The 18518-nt window shown below is 39.2% G+C and overlaps 1 protein-coding gene across 1 annotated transcript; it reads right to left on the bottom strand.

The window, feature by feature from the left end:
• Window positions 1-1935: 1935 nt before the first annotated feature.
• LOC108666659 lies at window positions 1936-5550 on the bottom strand. The gene is made up of 6 exons (XM_018153577.2): window positions 5428-5550; window positions 5102-5243; window positions 4588-4678; window positions 4282-4466; window positions 3799-3892; window positions 1936-2185 (listed from the first exon to the last, which is right to left on the bottom strand). The coding sequence occupies exons 1-6, from the start codon at window positions 5495-5497 to the stop codon at window positions 2042-2044; spliced, it is 726 nt and encodes a 241-aa protein (XP_018009066.1). The 5' UTR covers window positions 5498-5550; the 3' UTR covers window positions 1936-2041.
• Window positions 5551-18518: the final 12968 nt, after the last annotated feature.

Genomic DNA, 18518 nt, shown 5'->3' with positions numbered 1-18518 from the left:
AAGGGGGCATATCTTGGGGAGAAAAAAACCAAAAGTGGGCTGGAACAGTCCGTAGTATTACTGTTGCACTTTAGCACTTAATGGTAGCCAAATCACATCAATACTTTCTGCATCATTTTAGTTTATTTGTTCTCATGAGTTGCTTTTCATTTCTTTCATTCTAAACGAGTGTTTATTTATTATTATTTTTGGTCAGTTTAATTTCTATTTCATTACGAATATTCTTCAAGAAGGGGCATGGATAAATTAGAATTTTTTAACATAATTATTCTCTTCATTGCTTCAAATTGATCACTACAAATTGAACTTGAATGCTGCGTGTTATTAATTAGTGATACTTTTTTATGCTTTCAATATGTCAAATCATGTGCATTGATTTGGTATTACCTTTGTACAGTTACTGCTTGCCCCTCTCATGCTCCTTATAACACACTATAATTCACACTTAAATTTACATCCGAATTTAAATATTTAAATTTGCTTATTTAACTCATTTTTTTTACCGTCAAACCTGTGTAATCCCTCAGCTGTAAACAGTCAACCCATAATCAAGTATACGGTATAAGTACCATGTAAGGGAAATTCACCTTTTATGATTTAAGTTATTTAAATTTAATTTAGTGTCGTGAGTTTTACGGCTGCTTGTAGGGTTGGCAACCGTGCTATGTGCTGACGTGGCGTTACCGGCCTGAAGCCCGGGTTATTTTTCTTCTCATTCGATTGCTGTCACTTGGTCGGAGCGTACCTACTGTCACTATTTTCGAGTGCACCTGTAGCGTCCCTATTAGGTGGGTGATAGTGCATTTGCTCTCTACTTTAATGTTAGAGTTTTGAATGAATGGTTTGAATTCTTTGAATGTATTTATGTGTTGTGTTAAATAAAATTGTTTCATAGTGTAATATTGTTAGTTATAGTCGTGCTGACCACCATTGTTCGGCAGGCTCCGGCCAGCAAATCCGGCTCCTATTTAGGCCGGCGTCAGGATGTGTAAATGATGTATAAAATCAAAAAGATGGAAATTCTAAAATAAAACAATAAAATTTTAAGGGAAGCGTCTGGGTTAGAAAAATTTTTCAGTATATAGTGAACGATCTTTCTGAAACCTCGTACACAATTTTACACATATTCAAAGCACGAATTCAAAGACCTGGAGTACGTGTGAATTTTTTCTGATAATGAAGGAAAACATGAAATAAATAGAAAACGGACAGAAGAGGGTAGTTATTGTTACAATATGCTGTCTGTCAGTCACTGCTATAATATGCTGTTTGGCAGTCACTGCTACAATATGCAGTCTGGCAGTCACTGCTACAATATGCAGTCTGTCAGTCACTGCTACAATATTCGGTCTGTCAGACTGTCAGTTACTGATACGATATGCAGTCCTGTAGTTGCACAGTTCTGGTAGTTATGGTTAAATATATTAACTATAAAATGCTAGACATTTGAGCCACAGTTGGAGAAAGATCTTTCATAATGATGATGCACAATGCAGCCATAATGATCATGAACGATGCAATTAATTAAGAACGCAATCATAATGACATCGGAAACCGCAGTCACACGCGTTCTGTTCGTCGGTTTTTTCGATCTGGCCTTGAAAGTAATGTAAAAAATCAATATCTTTGTCCTATATATTTCATATGAATGTTTGGTATTTATGTAAATCTTTTAGCTCAGCAAAAAATGAAGTTACAAAATTGGTTAGAGAATAAACATTCCATTTTGAAAATTAATATTTATACGAGCAAATACATATTATTGTACAAGTGAATTAGGCAAATTCGCAATTTTTTGTTAATTTATATCAGGAATTTAATGAACACATTATTCGTCGCGATTATGAAAATGTTTGAATCGCAGCATAAACTGCCATGAATATCGGCAATTTGTTCAAATGAAAAAGTTATTGCCATGGGTATTATTCAGGCAGTATTTTTTCATTATGTACTTGCGGTTCCAAAACGTGAAAGTGAAACTTCTGTGATATCGTTTGGAATCATATATTCTTTAGGTTATCAAGGCAGGATGTCTTCGACTTCATGCATCACTTGTCGGATGTCCTAATTTCCACCCTGGTCTCCACTCCCCCTGGTGGGGGCGGTCGCCCCTGTAGACGTTGTCGGTTAGGCAGCCCTTGGCCACCGACCTGATCGAGTTGTCCGGTAAGCCTAAGTCTGTAATCTTGGGAAAGGAAAAAATTCAGGGTTAAGCATTGAAGTGCATGCAATGAGTACCGTATGATTAGAGTTAACAAAAGCCACAAATCAAGTTCAGCAGCTTTGTATGCCCTAGAAAGTTATGAGCACTTGGTTGATGTTCGCTAGTTATGTTTCTCCGTCGCCCATATATTCTGTCATGGCGACATGGTAACACGCAGTGCTTTGCGAGGCCAGGTTAACTCCCTGCAGTGTTCTCATGTTAGCGTACATAAAAGAAAAAGCCATCAAACTTGGAACATGGCGCAGTCGATGTCACATCTATGCAACCAAGTCCTCAAAATAAGTCACCTCACCCAGTTCGAAATTCTCGCAGGCATTGCGGCCGTTCGCCGCAGAGACGTTCGCAGACGCGCAAATCTAGGCCGTTTTGGCCGACTTAACCTCGCGTCCAAGCAGTCTAGCGATGATATGGCCTCATCTGCCTCGAACAGCGCGAGGCCTCGGTCGGCAAAAGCTGCGCCAGGCAACTTGCCGCAGCTCTACCGCGGCCTACGTCGAATATGCCGGCGGTAACGGTTCAAGCTTTGAGGAGGCAGGGAGAGGAAGGGGGTGAAGGGTGAGGAAGGCGGAGGAATATTGAAAGAACCTTCTAGGCATGAATATTCGTGTGGAGCTTATACCGGAAGAAACGGATTGAATTATTCTTTTATTTGATTTCTCTAAAATTATGAGGTTTACATGATTCTTTATTTCTACATTTTTTATTTTCGACAGTTTTATTCTATACTACAGCGAATCCATGTCGCCAGTATTTGTGAAACTAGTTCCATCCAGTATCATGTGTATTCAGTTAATTGACATAAATTCGATGAAAAACGCGAAATCAGTGAATGATCTGAAAGTAAAAAATAAAAATAAATGCACAAAATAATAGATATACCAAATGAACGCCAAACGGTAACGAATACGACTGAACGTATTGCATAACTCACATGCTTCTCAAATGCAAGTAACTGCCCTGCGCATGCGCGGGCCGCGCTGCGCAGTAGGCATGCGCGGGAGTGTCTACGCTCTAGCGTCTATACTATACTGGTGCAGGAAGTACCGTGGGTGTGTGTAGCAGTGAACACGAAAGAATTCGGTTAATTTTGGATAAATATTGGAGGTATGCTGCCACAATATTGCGCTGCTGTGGACATTCCTGCGCTGTTGACCACCCTGGCGTTGCGCTGGGGCGAGCGTTGGCGCAGGCAAGTTCACCCGCGGCTGGCTTCCAGACTGCGGCGATTTCTGACTGGGCAAGCTTTCTTTATTAATCACAATTGAAAATTTTGATTGGTTGAAATTATATGAAGGGGACTTGGTCATGGTCCTTTAAGCGTTCAAAATAATTTCATAATTCGTATCTTCGTAATCTGATACAAATAAACAACATTAATGAAACAATGTCGAATAATCGCATCATAATATTTACGTTACAGTGAACCTAATGTATTACCATCAAGATGCCAATTTTGTATACACACACACAATTATTATTTTATCGCTATAATAACGATGCGCTCGCTAGCAAAAGGAGGAAAACTCTTACTAGGGCAAACAAAAAAGATGCGCACACTCCATTTGTTTCCTTACTGTTCCAATTCCATAGAAATTCAAATAAATGCCGTTGTTGCTGACGGGGCCGTAAGGGTACACGCACACGGCCTCCCCGGCGTACTGCAGGCCCCTGCGCACCAATGACAGCATTAACCTTCATCAGGCACGGTTCCACGCTCTATGAGGTACGTTTCTTCACTTTATATGAGGCACGTATCCTCACATCATGTGTCACAGATCCTTACTTCTTAAGACCCATCTCGTAGCATCAGTATTCTCGTACCTGTGCTACATGAAGAAGGCGTTATCTGTTATTAATCCTGCACTCGAATAATCTTATGCATGCTGCACCAGGGCTCTCGTCTTGGAGACATTTATTTTTTCTTGTGCCTGATTGCCTACGTCGTTCATCGCCAGATGTGCAAGCTAATTTCCGCCATATCGTAACAGACGCGAAATTAAACCAAAACATATATCCCTCTCTCAGATTTTTGGGTTGAATTATAACACAAGACGTACGTGAAGAAAGTCCACGGCGATTGTCCATTGATAGTCAAGGAAGACACATTCATATCCAAGTTGGCGACGGTTGGGGTGTTTGTGTTGCCCTTGAATTCATTGCCCCCGTAGTTCTCCCCCTCGTAGAGGTTGTAGTAGACGTCGTTCAGACCGTAGGGGCTGCCCGTGTACCGCAGAGAAGATATCTACCAGGTAATAGTAGTACATGTTGATACATCCACTGTGTTGATACATCCATACACAAAGCGTTTTAAACATTCACATTTATTCTATGCATTCCAGTTATAAATCCTTCCGTTTGCTTACAGAGTCACTGGAAGACAGGTTGTAACAGTCGTTGAGCCCAATAATAAAAGTGTCAATCCCGTTGTAGTAGTGCTCGTCGTACAGCAACCATCTGAGAGGAAGATAAAGCAGGTTTTTGATGGTTTAATGCACACCGAAAGACGAGTAGTATATCTAACGAGAAGCATTAACTATATAATAGCACATAATTATTGCTAGTCAAAACATCAGATGAATCAGATGGGGGTAAGTTTTCAAATCCTAATACGAATAGAAGTAAAAAAAACCCTGATCGTATTTTGAGCTTCACGATCACATAATGAGTTATACGCTCTTGTAGGAACTGTAACTTAGAGGTGACAGTTTAGATTGGAGGACCAAGAGGACACTCAACTTGATGATAACTTTGAACACCTGTGGAAAGAGAGTCACCAGAACTTCTGCCAACACCATCCTAAAAATCCTTCATTGTTTTCGATTTGTACATGATACTTCCCCGCGAACTCGGATATGTCGTTGAAAAATATTCACTTACTGTCCAGTTAAGCAGATGCGCTTAATGGATAAATCATCCAAGCCCTGGACGCTGAGGTCGGGGGAGTAGTCCAGGAACTCGTGGTAGGGGCCGTCGGGGTCATCGTTGATGTAGGCTTTCAGGTAACGCAGGTCGGGGATGTCTGCATGGGGTGATGTAATAAATTCTATTAGTAGAAATGTAAATAGTAAGTTTTGTAAGTTTCTTCTTAATTCTGAAATACAAATGGTGTAAAAAGAATTGTTAAATGAAATTTAATTGTGTGGTTCATCCTACTTCCGATAATCGCCACTTAGTCCCTCACTAGCACATCCAAAGGTCCTCACCGATGGCCAGCGCCGTGAAGCAAGATATCGCGGCCACGAGGGCCGGTAAGACGCGTACCAAAGATCCCATCTTCTCGACTGGTGACTTTTAATGCAGCGGCTGGACGAGATAACTGCTTCAAGTACCTGTAGTGCGACATGTGGGCGAAGATGCAGTTATATATTCCATTATATCTCACAGTATCATATCGATGCGTAGGCATACCTGAATGTTAGAATCTAAATAGACTAGAAGTAAACAAGTCTGGTATGCCGCCGCATCAAAGAAAGATAAGCATGGAAAAATCAGCACGTGTTCCTCGTGTGAATCTCGCACAATTAACGTTAATAAATCATTACAAAACTAAATATGGCCCCGCGGTTGATATGACATGTTATATTATGTTATGTTGTGTTTATGTAATATTATGTTTATGTTATGTTTATGTTATATTATGTTTATGTTATGTTTTGTTTATGTTGTGTTTATGTTGTGTTTATGTTGCGTTTATGTTGTGTTTATGTTGCGTTTATGTTGCGCTTATGTTGCGTTTATGTTGCGTTTATGTTGCGCTTATGTTGCGCTTATGTTGCGCTAATGTTGCGCTTATGTTGCGTTTATGTTGCGCTTATGTTGCGCTTATGTTGCGCCTATGTTGCGCTTAAGTTGCGCTTATGTTGCGCTTATGTTGCGCTTACGTTGCGCTTACGTTGCGCTTACGTAAATGTGCACGTATATGTCACTCACAATGAATAACCTTATTTATGTTCGCAGGGGAACTCAGTTCAACAGCGTGGCCATATGCGTGCGTCCCACGCATTTGGCCGATAACAGCGGTGTCTCCTACCATCATGCGTACGTGCATTGGGTACGTCACAAGAGGGCCCACGAGGTCTTTAATTGTTTTATCGTAGGTTCACGTGGATTTTGAATTTTCGAGTGGTTAACTCCTGGTCATAGCTAACTAATGAGAAAACATGAATTTCAACAACATCTGTTCAAGTTAAGCCTACCTCCTGTAGCAGAGGTTTTCTCTTATTTCGTTACGATTGTTACCTGGTTTCCATGACCAGATAAGTGATCTGTGAACGTGGACAATTAAGAACATCAATAATGCAATTGTTAGTTTTCCAAGCAGCAAAACCTCTTGAGCTCCTTCCACGATATGTTGTTGTCGATCGCTGATGTTGACATTAATTTACGTAGTGTTTTCATAGTTTACGTATCGACAAATAACCTCAAATTCATTGCGTCGCAGAATGTTTGATGTTTCTAAACCTCCACAAGGTGATAGATCTAGGCACCCCTGACAAATCAAATGAAGTCGGTTGCCAGGGGTTGCAAATCCAACAATATCTACAGAGGGAAACCTTGCAACTTGGGGCACGTTGAGGATCTCCAACACGTTGTGCGCATGGGGATCTTAAGTCCTTGACGCCTGGATACTGACTCCATCGCGTGGAGCACGTACAGAACCTAAGAGAACGTGACAAATAGCACCTACTGATGCATTAAGGATACGGCTATACGAGAAGCAGGCTGCATGTATCAAACGCTTATGTTAGTTTAACAACGGAACAATTAGCTTGCCCAAGTAAAAACACTCCAATAAATCGACAAAATATGCTGTGCTATGTAATTTTATCACTCCATGGCTAGTCTCCATGGGAATTTGGAAGTACAATAAGTCTAAAGTGAAATGTTGCCCGAAGTTTTGCTAAATATTTCTTTATTTAGCCCAAGTTATTGCTGATATTTTCTCTGTTTTCAATTCCTTATTATATCACGTAGATCGTAGAATGTTGATCCCCTTATTATAAGAATTGTTCTTTGTTTGATTCGATGATAAAGTATAATGTTGGTCTATTGACTCTATTCGACCACGTTTCGGTTGCTGTATATACTCGTACTATGAACGATTCTGCAATCGAACTCAATATCGTGCGTGCGTATTTTGGTGCCCCAACTTAAACGTAGGCTTTGACATCCACACCTATTGAAAAGAAATTGTTACTTATATCATCTATCGATGTTTCCATAGAGCTACAGCATTCGTACGCATTTCAGAATACTGTTATTAGCTTGTTAAACGGTATACGGTCAGAAATCTGACAAAATGAAGGTGAGTTCGATGCATGATGCAATGATCTGATTTCTTACAGTTTACATTGAACCGCCTTTAATGCATGATTAATTTCAGGAAAGTTTGCTCAGAAAGGGTTTGTTGTAACTTTAGAGGCATTTCAGAAATTATATTTCTCATAATTCGTTTATTGGATATTTTGGAGGTTTGGCGTAATTAAATAGCTGGAAAGACAATTAATTTCTACAGCAATTATTCATGGAAGAATGAATCACTCATTTTGATTTTATATCTTTTTTTTCGAACCACGATGAATATTGATGAGGATTTATTATTAAAAAAATATAAACAAGGCGATAAAATCTGAATATCATTTTAATAAATTGCCATATAATTCAAAAATCTATTTTTTGAACAAAATAGCAAGAAGAGTTTAAAATGCCTTCACCGACCATATGAACTCTCACCATATCGATTGTTTGAAAAGTTTAACAGTACATTTTGACCCAAATGTTTATGGATTGAAAGGCCAGGTATATAGGCACTTTCTTCATCGTTATAACTATAAACTGGTATAAACTATCCTGACTGGAAACAAATTGACTTGCTAAATATCCAAATATTTCGAATTTTTCTCCAATTTATATTACATATTAATTACGTATAATATAATTAACATATAATATAATATAACATATATAATTGTGGACATTATATAATAATGTCCACAAATTTCAATTTAAATTCTTCCTCTCAAAGTAGCATACTTAATCAGTTTATTGTGGCAACATTTCATGCATCGTTGCGCAATTTAAAGACTAAGCCTCATGTTACGTGAATCTGACAAACCTATACTGGTTAGACTTCGGAGGTTACATTGGAGTGAGTGGACGGAGTGATTTTTAAACAATTGTCTCTCTCGAAATTTGATCATGTGCAAAGGAGGTGAGATAGACTTTTTTCACTTTTGTCAGATAAGATTGCCATCACGGTATACAAACGACTAAGCAGCCGTCGCTATTTCACATCCTGAGGGCCTGAGCCGATATGTCGCCTTATCTAATTTCGTCGCACAAGTGGCCTGCTAGTTACATATAGATTCAAAATCATCTTCAAGAAAGTTAATAACTCCTTGAACCCGTTAAATTTAAAAGAAAAACTATCCTTAACGTGAAGTTTACCGTTAATATTAATCTTTCTGTACTTTTGATTAGGTCATAGGCTCATAGTGAAAATGCATAGGATTTTTTAGACCCAATTTTTTTAGTTCCACCTATAGGTATTAAAGTATCATGGCCAGCGGGCAACAGCATTTTCAAACATAAATATGGATTAAAATTTTGAACTTAATCAGGAATTAAAAATGATTTGATGTTTTAACAATCTCTTGTTTGCTTCAGTAAAGTAGATGACTGACAAGTATATTCTGATCAGAGTCAGACAATTATATTCTGTTCAGAACATTCCATCTGCTGGAAAACCATGAAGTTTGTTATCTAAGCCTGAGAGCAGCATGTTCAGCATGTGTACATTTTCTATTCTATCTTATATATTTATGTTCGGTTCAAGCGTATTCTGTTCAGAACATTCCATCTGCTGGAAAAATTGTATAGAAATGAAAGTATCATGCTTAGATTACTTATACTGAGCAAGACTTATTTTACTTATTCATGATGAGATTGCCGAAAAACGAGAATTTCACGGATTTCTCATTGAAAGTGGAAAAATAGCCAGAATACTGAAGAGTCCAGATTAGACCCAGTGAGTGAGTGAGTCACTCACTCAATTCTGGATGGATGATAATTGAACATGTACAAATATTCTATGTAAAAATGCATGAAATAACATTGTTTTTGTTGAAATTGGCTTGTATTGTATAATTGTGGAACTGAGCAAGTTGTCAGGCTGGAGCTGGTATTGGTCGTGGTTAAATAAACCTTAATCACTAGAAATAGAATTCAATCCTACTGAATACATCTTAATTGCACATAGATAAAGTTAAACCTTTTGGGGCTCCCAAGCATGGCCTTTGTATAATTCAATTACAATTGTACTTATTGCCATTGATTCTGTGATTTATCAGGTATTTTTAAAAATTAAGTTTGAAAACTGCCCATTAGGCTGCCAGTGACAGGCCTGTGCAAGTGTGCATAGCATGTTTCCACTGACGGTTTTATAGAAATGTTCAATATCTTAGCCTGGCATCTCATTAAGTCATTTTAAGTCATTGGTCACTGCATTGTCACTATTTTAACAAGTTTGCTCAAAATGTTTGGTGTTTAGGTAAATCTTTTAGCTCAAAAAACAGTATTTACAAAATAGTTTAAAGAATTTATATTTCACTTTAAAAATTGATATATATTACAATAAAATCATATTGTACAACTGAATAAAACCAATTCGTAATTTTTTGATAATTTTTAAAATTATGAAAACGTTTTATTTGCAGTATAAACCGATATATAAATATATCAGTAATTTGATTTAATTATCAAGTTATTGAAAAGGGTATTATGTGAGCAGCATTGTTTTATTCTGTCATTGCGATTCCAAAATGTGGAAAAGAAACGTCTGTGATGTCGTTTGGAATCATATATTCATTTAGTTATCAAGGCAGGAAGTCTTCGACTTTATGCAGCACTTGTCAGTGGGGCCCACCATGGATGTTGTCGGAAAGACAGCCCTTGGCCACCGACCTGATCGAGTTGTCCGCTAATCCCATGTAGTATGACATCTTGGGAAAGAAAAAAATGCAGGAATAAACATTGTTATGTGTGCAATGAGTATGATTAGAGCTAACATATACCAAAAAAAACAAGTTCAACAGCTTTGGCTGCGCTAGAAAGTTATGAGCACTTCGTTGATGTTCGCTGGTTATTTTTCTCAGCTCGCCCATATATTCTGTCATGGCGACATGGTGACGAGCAGTACTTTGCGAGGCCAGGTTAACTTGCCTCAGGGAGTTAAGCAACATTCTCAACTTAGCGCACATAAAAGAAAAAGCCTTCAATTTTGGAACATGACGCTGCCCATGTCGCATTTATACAACAATGTCACCAAAATAATTCACCTCATTCATTCTCTATTAATCACAATGAAAAAATTTGATTACTTGAAATTTATACAGAACACTCGGTAATGGTTCACTAAGCGCTCTGAATACAAATAAACAACATAAATGAATCAATATCAAATAAATGCATTTGGATATTGTTACAGCGATACCTAATGTATTACCGTCATTATGCCAATTTTTATACACACACAATTAATATTTTATTGCATAATGACTATCATGATGCGCTCGCTGGCAACAGGAGGAAAACCCTCATTAGGACGGACAAAAAGGACGCGCAAACTTTTTTTGATTCCTTACTGATGCAGCTGTAAAGGTATGAACGCCGTACTCGTCCCAAGGATACACGCACACGGCCGCTCCGGTGTAGTTCTGGCCCCTGCGCACCAAAGACAGCATTAACCTTCATCAGGCACGAATCCACCTATGAGGTGCGTTTCTTCACTTCATACGAGACACGTATCCTCACATCACGTATCCTCACATCATGTGGCACAGATCCATACTTCTTAAGACCAATCTCTTAGCATCAATATTCCCGTACCTCTGTGTAAGATGTGAATTGATAGCTGCCATCTGAAATTAGATAGGTTCATTCCTTTTGTCTATCTCAGTAACGACGTCACTCACTGAACGAGATGTAGCGCTCTGACAGAACGAGAAGCGTCAGTCAACATAACATAGTGATGTCGGCGCTGTTGCGTAGGCCTGATGTGGCCTGTCGCCGATTCTTGATCTTTTCGTGCCTTGTTCATAGAAGATCAAATATCGTGTCATTTGACCGAATCTTTTCATGACAAACGATAGTTTGAAGTAGCTACTAGACTTCCACCGGGTTCGATAAGGAGCTAGGCATTTTAAATTTGAACATATATTTTTCCATAGCTTTATCTAGTCTGTTCTTGAACGCGTTCATACTTGGAGCGCCATCGACGTCATCTGAGAGGCTGTTCCACATGTCGGTGATTCGAAGCGAGAAGAAATTTTGTCGCGTGGAGAAGTTGCAGCGCAGTTTTTTAGCTTATAGTCGTGGCCCCTGGTGTTGGTTCTTGTTTCAAATTCTAGTAATCCTTCGGGGACCTTGTATAGACCATGAATATACTTGTATACTTCAATGAGGTCCCCACGCAGACGTCGATAACTGAGGCTTGGAAGCTTCATAATCTTCAATCTTTCTTCATAGGACTTGCCCTTCAAGCCTGGAATTATCCTTTGGCTCCCTTTCGTCCAGCAGGCGAGTCCAATCGTTCAACGTAGATAATAAGTTAGTGTGCAGGATCTGCCGGCAATAAAACCATGTTGACAATCTGATATGAGATGGTGAGCAGTCAAGTGATCGATAATCCTATCCCTCAAAACAGATTCCATTAGCTTACAAACAACACTTGTCAGACTGACAGGGCGATTGTTGCCGGGGCTGCTTTTGTCACCTTTTTTGAACAATGGTGTTACTTGAGCTTCTTTCCAGTCGGACGGCAAAGTTCCTTCGTTCAAGGTTTTTTGAAAGAATACTGTCAATGGGCCGGCCAGAACGGTTGCTAATTCTTTGAGCAATCTGGGATGGAAGCCGTCAGGTCCACATGACTTGTTGGGATTTATAGCTACCAGGCGCTTAAGAACCTCTTCTTTGTGTACTTCAAAGCATGTTAACTTCGAGCCGACTGGGCGCTCCTCAATATCTGGAATACTGTCCAAGTCCTCATCTGTGAACACACTGCTGAAGAACTATTTAAGAACGTTAGCCTTGTCCTCATCAGAGGAAATCTTTCGTTGGTCTACTTTCAAATCAGATATACCGTCCTTTGACTTCCACTTCGAAGCAGCGTACAAAAAGAAGGCTTTCAGATTCTTTTTTGCATTTTTTGTGGCAACCAAGAACTGTCGAGTATGGGTTCTTCGACTCATTCCCCTCCAGTCGTTAGCGTAGACAAATGTGTTAAACTCACTCTTCTATCTGTAATCCCATAAACTGTATGTTGTTTTACTCAACAATTAAGTACTCTGTTGTTCTCTGCTCTGTGCATCATTTATCCTCTGATCACAAACTAAACCCGAACTAACCTCAGGTCTTTCATATAACTATTATACATATAAAAGGTGCAACAGAGAAGCAACCTTTTACATCTTACTTTTACGTGTGATGTACCGGATTGCTTACTGCGCTAATCATCAGATGTTTAAACTAATTTCCACCATATCGTAAAAGACGCAAAATTAAACCAAAGCATATAACCGTCCCTCAGACATTTTGGGGTGAATTAAAACGCAAGACGTACGTGAAGAATGTCCACGGCGATTTTCCACTGGTAATCAAAGAGGACACCTTCATGTCCAAGTAGGCGACGTCCGTGGCATTTGTGTTGCCTTTGAATTCATTGCCCGTGAAGCCGCCACCCTCGTAAAGGTTGTAGTAGGCGTCCTCCACACCGTCGGGGCTGCCTGCGTACCGCAGAGAAGATATCTTATCCTGCCAGGAAATAAAACTACATGTTGATACATCCACTGTGATACATACACTAAGCGTTTTTTTTACATTCCCATTTATTAAATACATTCGAGCTATAAATCCTTCTGTTTGCTTACATAGTAATAGGAATACGTATAGTTGGCACACCCGTAGCCATTGGCGAATAAAGCAGGACCTTCTTTTTCTACACCGTAGTAGTACCCATCATACAACAACCATCTGAAAGGAAGATACAGAAGGTTTCTGATGGTTCAATGCACACCGAAAGAGAAGGAATATCTCTAACGAGAAGCATTAATTATATAATAGCAAAAATATTTGCTAGACAAAACATCAGATGAATCAGACGGGGGTAAGTTTTCAAATCTTATTACGAATAATTAAAAAAAATCACCTCTGATCGTATTTTCAGTCGCGTTTCACGATCAAATAATGAGTTACACGCATACAGTTACTATGACTCAGAGGTGACAATGGAAATTAAGGAACGAACGGGACACTCAACTTGGTGATAAATTTAAAGGTCTATGGAAACAGTGTCAAATGAACATCCGTCAATACCATCCTAATATTTCTTCACTGTTTTCCATTTGTACATGATACTTCACCGAAACTCGAATACGTCGCTGAGAAATATTCACTCACACGCCAGTGCCGCAGACGACTTTAATGGAGTTATCCATGCCCTGGTCCCTCAGGTCGGGGGAGTAGTCCAGGAACTCGTAGTAGGGGCCGTCGGCGGCAGAGTTGTTGTAGGCGTTGAGGTTCCGCGGGATGGGGACGTCTGGGGTGATATAGTAAATTTCATTAGTAGAATTATAGGGCAACATGGGACAGCGCCCCCCCCCCCACTTTTTTTAAGGGGACCGACTACCCTAAAATTTTAAATTTTGGCGTTTTCCGGTTTTTGTGCTCATCTGAAAGCTGGAATTCTGCCCTTTCCAATGGTACCACTGCCATTGCTGTACGCCAATATTTACGTTCATGGCGTCTCTTTAAAGGGAAGCGGGTGGGAGAGTTCTTCAAGTAATTAGATATAAAGTAATTAGCTGCTGATATCTTTGAATATAGTTTCTACTTGAATTATGCTGCAGTTACATGCTTAGTCTCATCTTAAAGCTGACATTCTGAGCTTTCCAACGATACTACTGCGATCCATGTACGGCAATATTGACGCAGATGGCTGGGCTTTAATGCGGGGCGGGGGGTGGAGTTCCTTCACTAAATAGACCTAAGAAAATTACAGCGGCAAGACAACATATCTTGGTGTATCTGGCATCTGAGCTCAGTTACCCTCCTAACATTGTACGTAGAGGTGCGCTATAAGTTGCTGCTAGCATCCTTGAGTGGAGTAAGCTACAGAAGCCTGTAGTTTGGTATCCATGCTACATTGAGTGCCTATTTCGAGGCGCGCGGGACTTTGTCGTGCCGTCCTGAAAAGTTCAACTTATTGTCACGGAAAACCTATCTCCTCCTACAGTTTTCAAGCTACAGCAATGAGAGTTATATCATTCGATTCGTAAAGACCATATCTATCGACCTAGCCATCGCTTTTTTTGAATTTGTGCATGGTTCGTCTTATATATGGGGGAGAAGGGGGGGAGGGGGTGAAAAAGTGAAAAAATGGGAAAAACGCGCATAAAAAAAATAATATGGGAATATGGGGAATCGACCTAGCGATGGCTAGGTCGATAGATATGGTCTTTACGAATCGAATGATATGTGTCTGGACGTTGTAGGACGATATTTGTAGGAGGAGATAGATTTTCTATAGTACCCGTTTTTGTCCGTTTTCTATGAATATCACGTTTTCTATCGATTTTTTCGAAAAATTCATATGAGCAAAATGTTCTTATTTTTATATTTTACGTATGTATGTGAAGTTTCATGATGATCGGATAATAACTGTAGAAGTTTTTCCGGAGGGTAGTCGGTCCCATTAAACTAAATTTTTGATGATGTTTTAATTGATACGAGGTGGTTCTTTATTTTGTTTAAAGGTACAACTAATGAGGAATGTATGAAGTGAATTAGACGCCTGAAGACTGAGTATAGAGTTATTCAATTTTTATTGAAACACTATTTTGTAAAAAGTGTCAAAATGGGCCCATTGCCCCACCCCAGGGGCAATGGGCCCATGGGCTTGGGGCAAGGAGCCCACCCTTGGTCCCTTTACCACAATTGCATATTTTTTTTAAATGATAAAACAACACTTTACAGTTGAAAATAAGAAAAATGTAATAAAAAATATGACATTCATTCATTTATTAACAACTCAAAAAATCATATCCTTAACTTGAATAAAAAATATCCTCTTGGCTTAAAAAATCTATCACTGACCTGAAGAAAAATATTTCATTGACATAAAAATATATACCGTTGACTTGAAAAATATATCCTTGCGATAAAAAATTCGTCTTTGACATGAAAAAATGTATCCTTGACTAGAAAAAATATATTTAGCTGATCAGAAAAAACTTCGTTCCAGTTTCGTCTATTATCCAGATATTATGTGCAGAGAATTCGTACCTAATCGTGATTTCAGCCAACACCATAAAAACGCGTTGACTAAAATTAACTTTTGGCAGGGCAAGAGTCAATAACTCGATAAGGGGTCATAAATACGCATAACTAGAAACTAAACCTGCTGCCTTGAGGTGGCAAATAAAAAAATCGTGCAATATTAAGTGTAATTTGTAATTCAAAAAGCTAGTCATAGTTTTGAAAAGGTCATTGAGACAAATCTAATGATGTATAACACAAGACTTCACCATGGGCGCTTTGCCCCGTGATACGCGTAGGCCCGTTGCCCCACTAGGTATCATTTCAATTTAAATCGTGTCAACATTTTATTTTAAAAGCTAATAGTCTAAACTTGATCTCAAAATTATCCCTATATATATTACTTTCAAAATATAATTCACAGCAATTTCACAAGCATCATCTATAGTAATCGAAAACAGTTTTATTTTGCAGCAAAAAAATTTTATCTGGGCTAAAAGTTATTCACAAATAACTTAATAATGCAAACACTTAGCAAAACGTAAATCCGTACACTTCATCCCAGTGAAACTGTCGACCGGCGGTAGAGAACACGGACCAATATCTGCCATACATAGCGAGAAACCCGCTATGGGCCCATGACACGCAGTGGGCTCGCTGCCCAATGTTACCCTAAATAGTAAATTTTGTAAGTTACTGAATTCTGAGACACAAATAGTGGAATACAATTTTTTCAATGACGTTCATTTGTGCGATTCATTCACTTAATTCCTTGCCAGCATTAATCCCTTAATCGCCACTTAATCCCTCACTAGCACATCCAAAGGTCCTCACCGATGGCCAGCGCCGTGAAGCAAGATATCGCGGCCACGAGGGCAGGTAAGACGCGTACCAAAGATCCGTGTCGTGCCGTGTCGTGTCGTGTCGTACTACACATCACAACGAGAGAAGGAGGAGACTGTGCAAGATACTCCCACTACGTAATAGATCTACAGTCAGATTTCAATCCCTGTGGGAAGGATCACTTTCCGTGGCAGGGCCGAGGCTGTTTAACGTCCTACGAAAGGATCTAAGAGAGGGTGAGTTCACCCTGGAGACCTTCAAGAGACGACTGGACGTGTTCTTGGGCACAATCCCAGGTCAATCTACCCTGAAAAACTACCAGCAGCGAGAAGCAAGTAACAGCTTCGTGCATCAGCTGGCCCAAATGATCGCTAGCGAGAATACCTAGCGAGAAACCCGCTATATGGGCCCATGACCCATCGTGGTTCCTTTGCCCAATATTATGCCAATAACGAAACCAGCCTCACTTTGCGTGGGATTTTCTAAAAATAACAAGCGGGGCGAAAGGCAGCTGGTCTCTTGTGTGTCCAATTCTTTACAAACAACACAAAAAAACACACACACTTGCTATTTTCCAATGCCTTTCATTCTCTTGCCCACATCGCGGCTTTTCTGTGTGGACTTATCCTTGCTTGTTTGTAATGCTTTGAGACTTGGTCTGAGTTTGAGCTTGTCTCAGGTCATAGAAGTAATAGCTGTTCAATGTCACAATTGTTATTTCAATGTCACAATTGTGTTGCGAAAAAAAACTCAAAACGATCCATGCAGAAACGCGGTAGTTATCCGAGAGGATAACGACCGCGAGAGGATGACTATAGGCTATAAATTTTGCTTCTAAGAAGGTTGTAGACTTCTTCATCCTTTGGACTACATCTGACAAATTGGATTAACAACCAAGAAACCGAGCCGCTGTCTCATTATAGCTACCTTCAACCCAGAGGGCAAGTGTACCACAAGAGACAATTTCACAACCAGACCGTCACTCGCATTGTGCTGATGGAACCCACCAGCATTGTCATCAAGCAGTGGCCCGACAGCAACCAACTGACGATAGCTGAACCCCTCATCTCTACAGATTGGACTACAGCTATCTGTCTCCTGACTACCGGATTTGTCAAAACTTTGAGACAAATCCGGTCTCAATCTTCGGTCTCCTCCGGTAGACGGGTAGAGTGATTTTCCTGGTTCAAAATTATACTGTAGTATCCTAGTTACATATATTATGTACATATATCCACCAAAATTTCGATATTCAATGCTCCTTGTAACTTGTAAATGAATGTTTGTTGCATTCGAAGCGTTGTTAATAAACTAGAACTACTTCCTGAAATATGCCTTTCGATCTACCAACGCCATCTGAAGAATTGTCCGACTCTCTGATAATTTAAATCGACGAACTCTCTGTTCACTAATCGCACTTACATTAATTTCCTATTCTATAAATATATATTTATGTTAAGTGCAAGTATATTCCTTTCAGAAGATTCCATCTACTGGAAAAATTGTGAAGTTTGAGATCTAAGCATGAAAGCATCTTGCTTAGCTTACTTATACTGGGCATGACTTATATTACTAATTCATAAGATTGCTGTAGAAACTGGAATTTCATACTATGTATATACTATCTAATTGATTCTGCTTTCTTATAGGTTTTGAACTTTTGAACTGACGATGGAGCTGGATTCCGAAACGTTTTTATTCTTAAGAAATGGTTAATATTCTGGCTATTTTCTTTGCTTTTAAATTCCTGATTAACTTGCGATTTAAGCAATCTAGTAATTTTATTTCATACTATGTATATATATTTCCATTATTTTTCACTGAAAGTGGAAAAATAGCCAGAATACTGAAGAGTCCAGATTAGACTCAGTGAGTGAGTGAGTCACTCACTCAATTCTGGATGGATGATAATTGAACAGGTACAAATATTCTATGTAAAAAAATGCATGAAATAATATTGTTTTTGTTGAAATATGCTTGTATTGTATAATTGTGGAACTGAACAAGTCGTCAGGCTGGAGCTGGATTGGTCGTGGATAAATGGCCCTTAATCACTAGAAATAGAATTCAATCCTACTGAATACATCTTAATTGCACATAGATAAAGTTAAACCTTTTGGGGCTCCCAAGCATGGCCTTT

The sequence above is a fragment of the Hyalella azteca genome, unplaced genomic scaffold, assembly GCF_000764305.2.
Source record: "Hyalella azteca isolate HAZT.00-mixed unplaced genomic scaffold, Hazt_2.0.2 contig15246, whole genome shotgun sequence".
Lineage (NCBI taxonomy): Eukaryota > Metazoa > Arthropoda > Malacostraca > Amphipoda > Hyalellidae > Hyalella > Hyalella azteca.
Note: the sequence above shows the minus strand (reverse complement) of the source record. Positions and strands in the feature narration are given on the sequence as shown.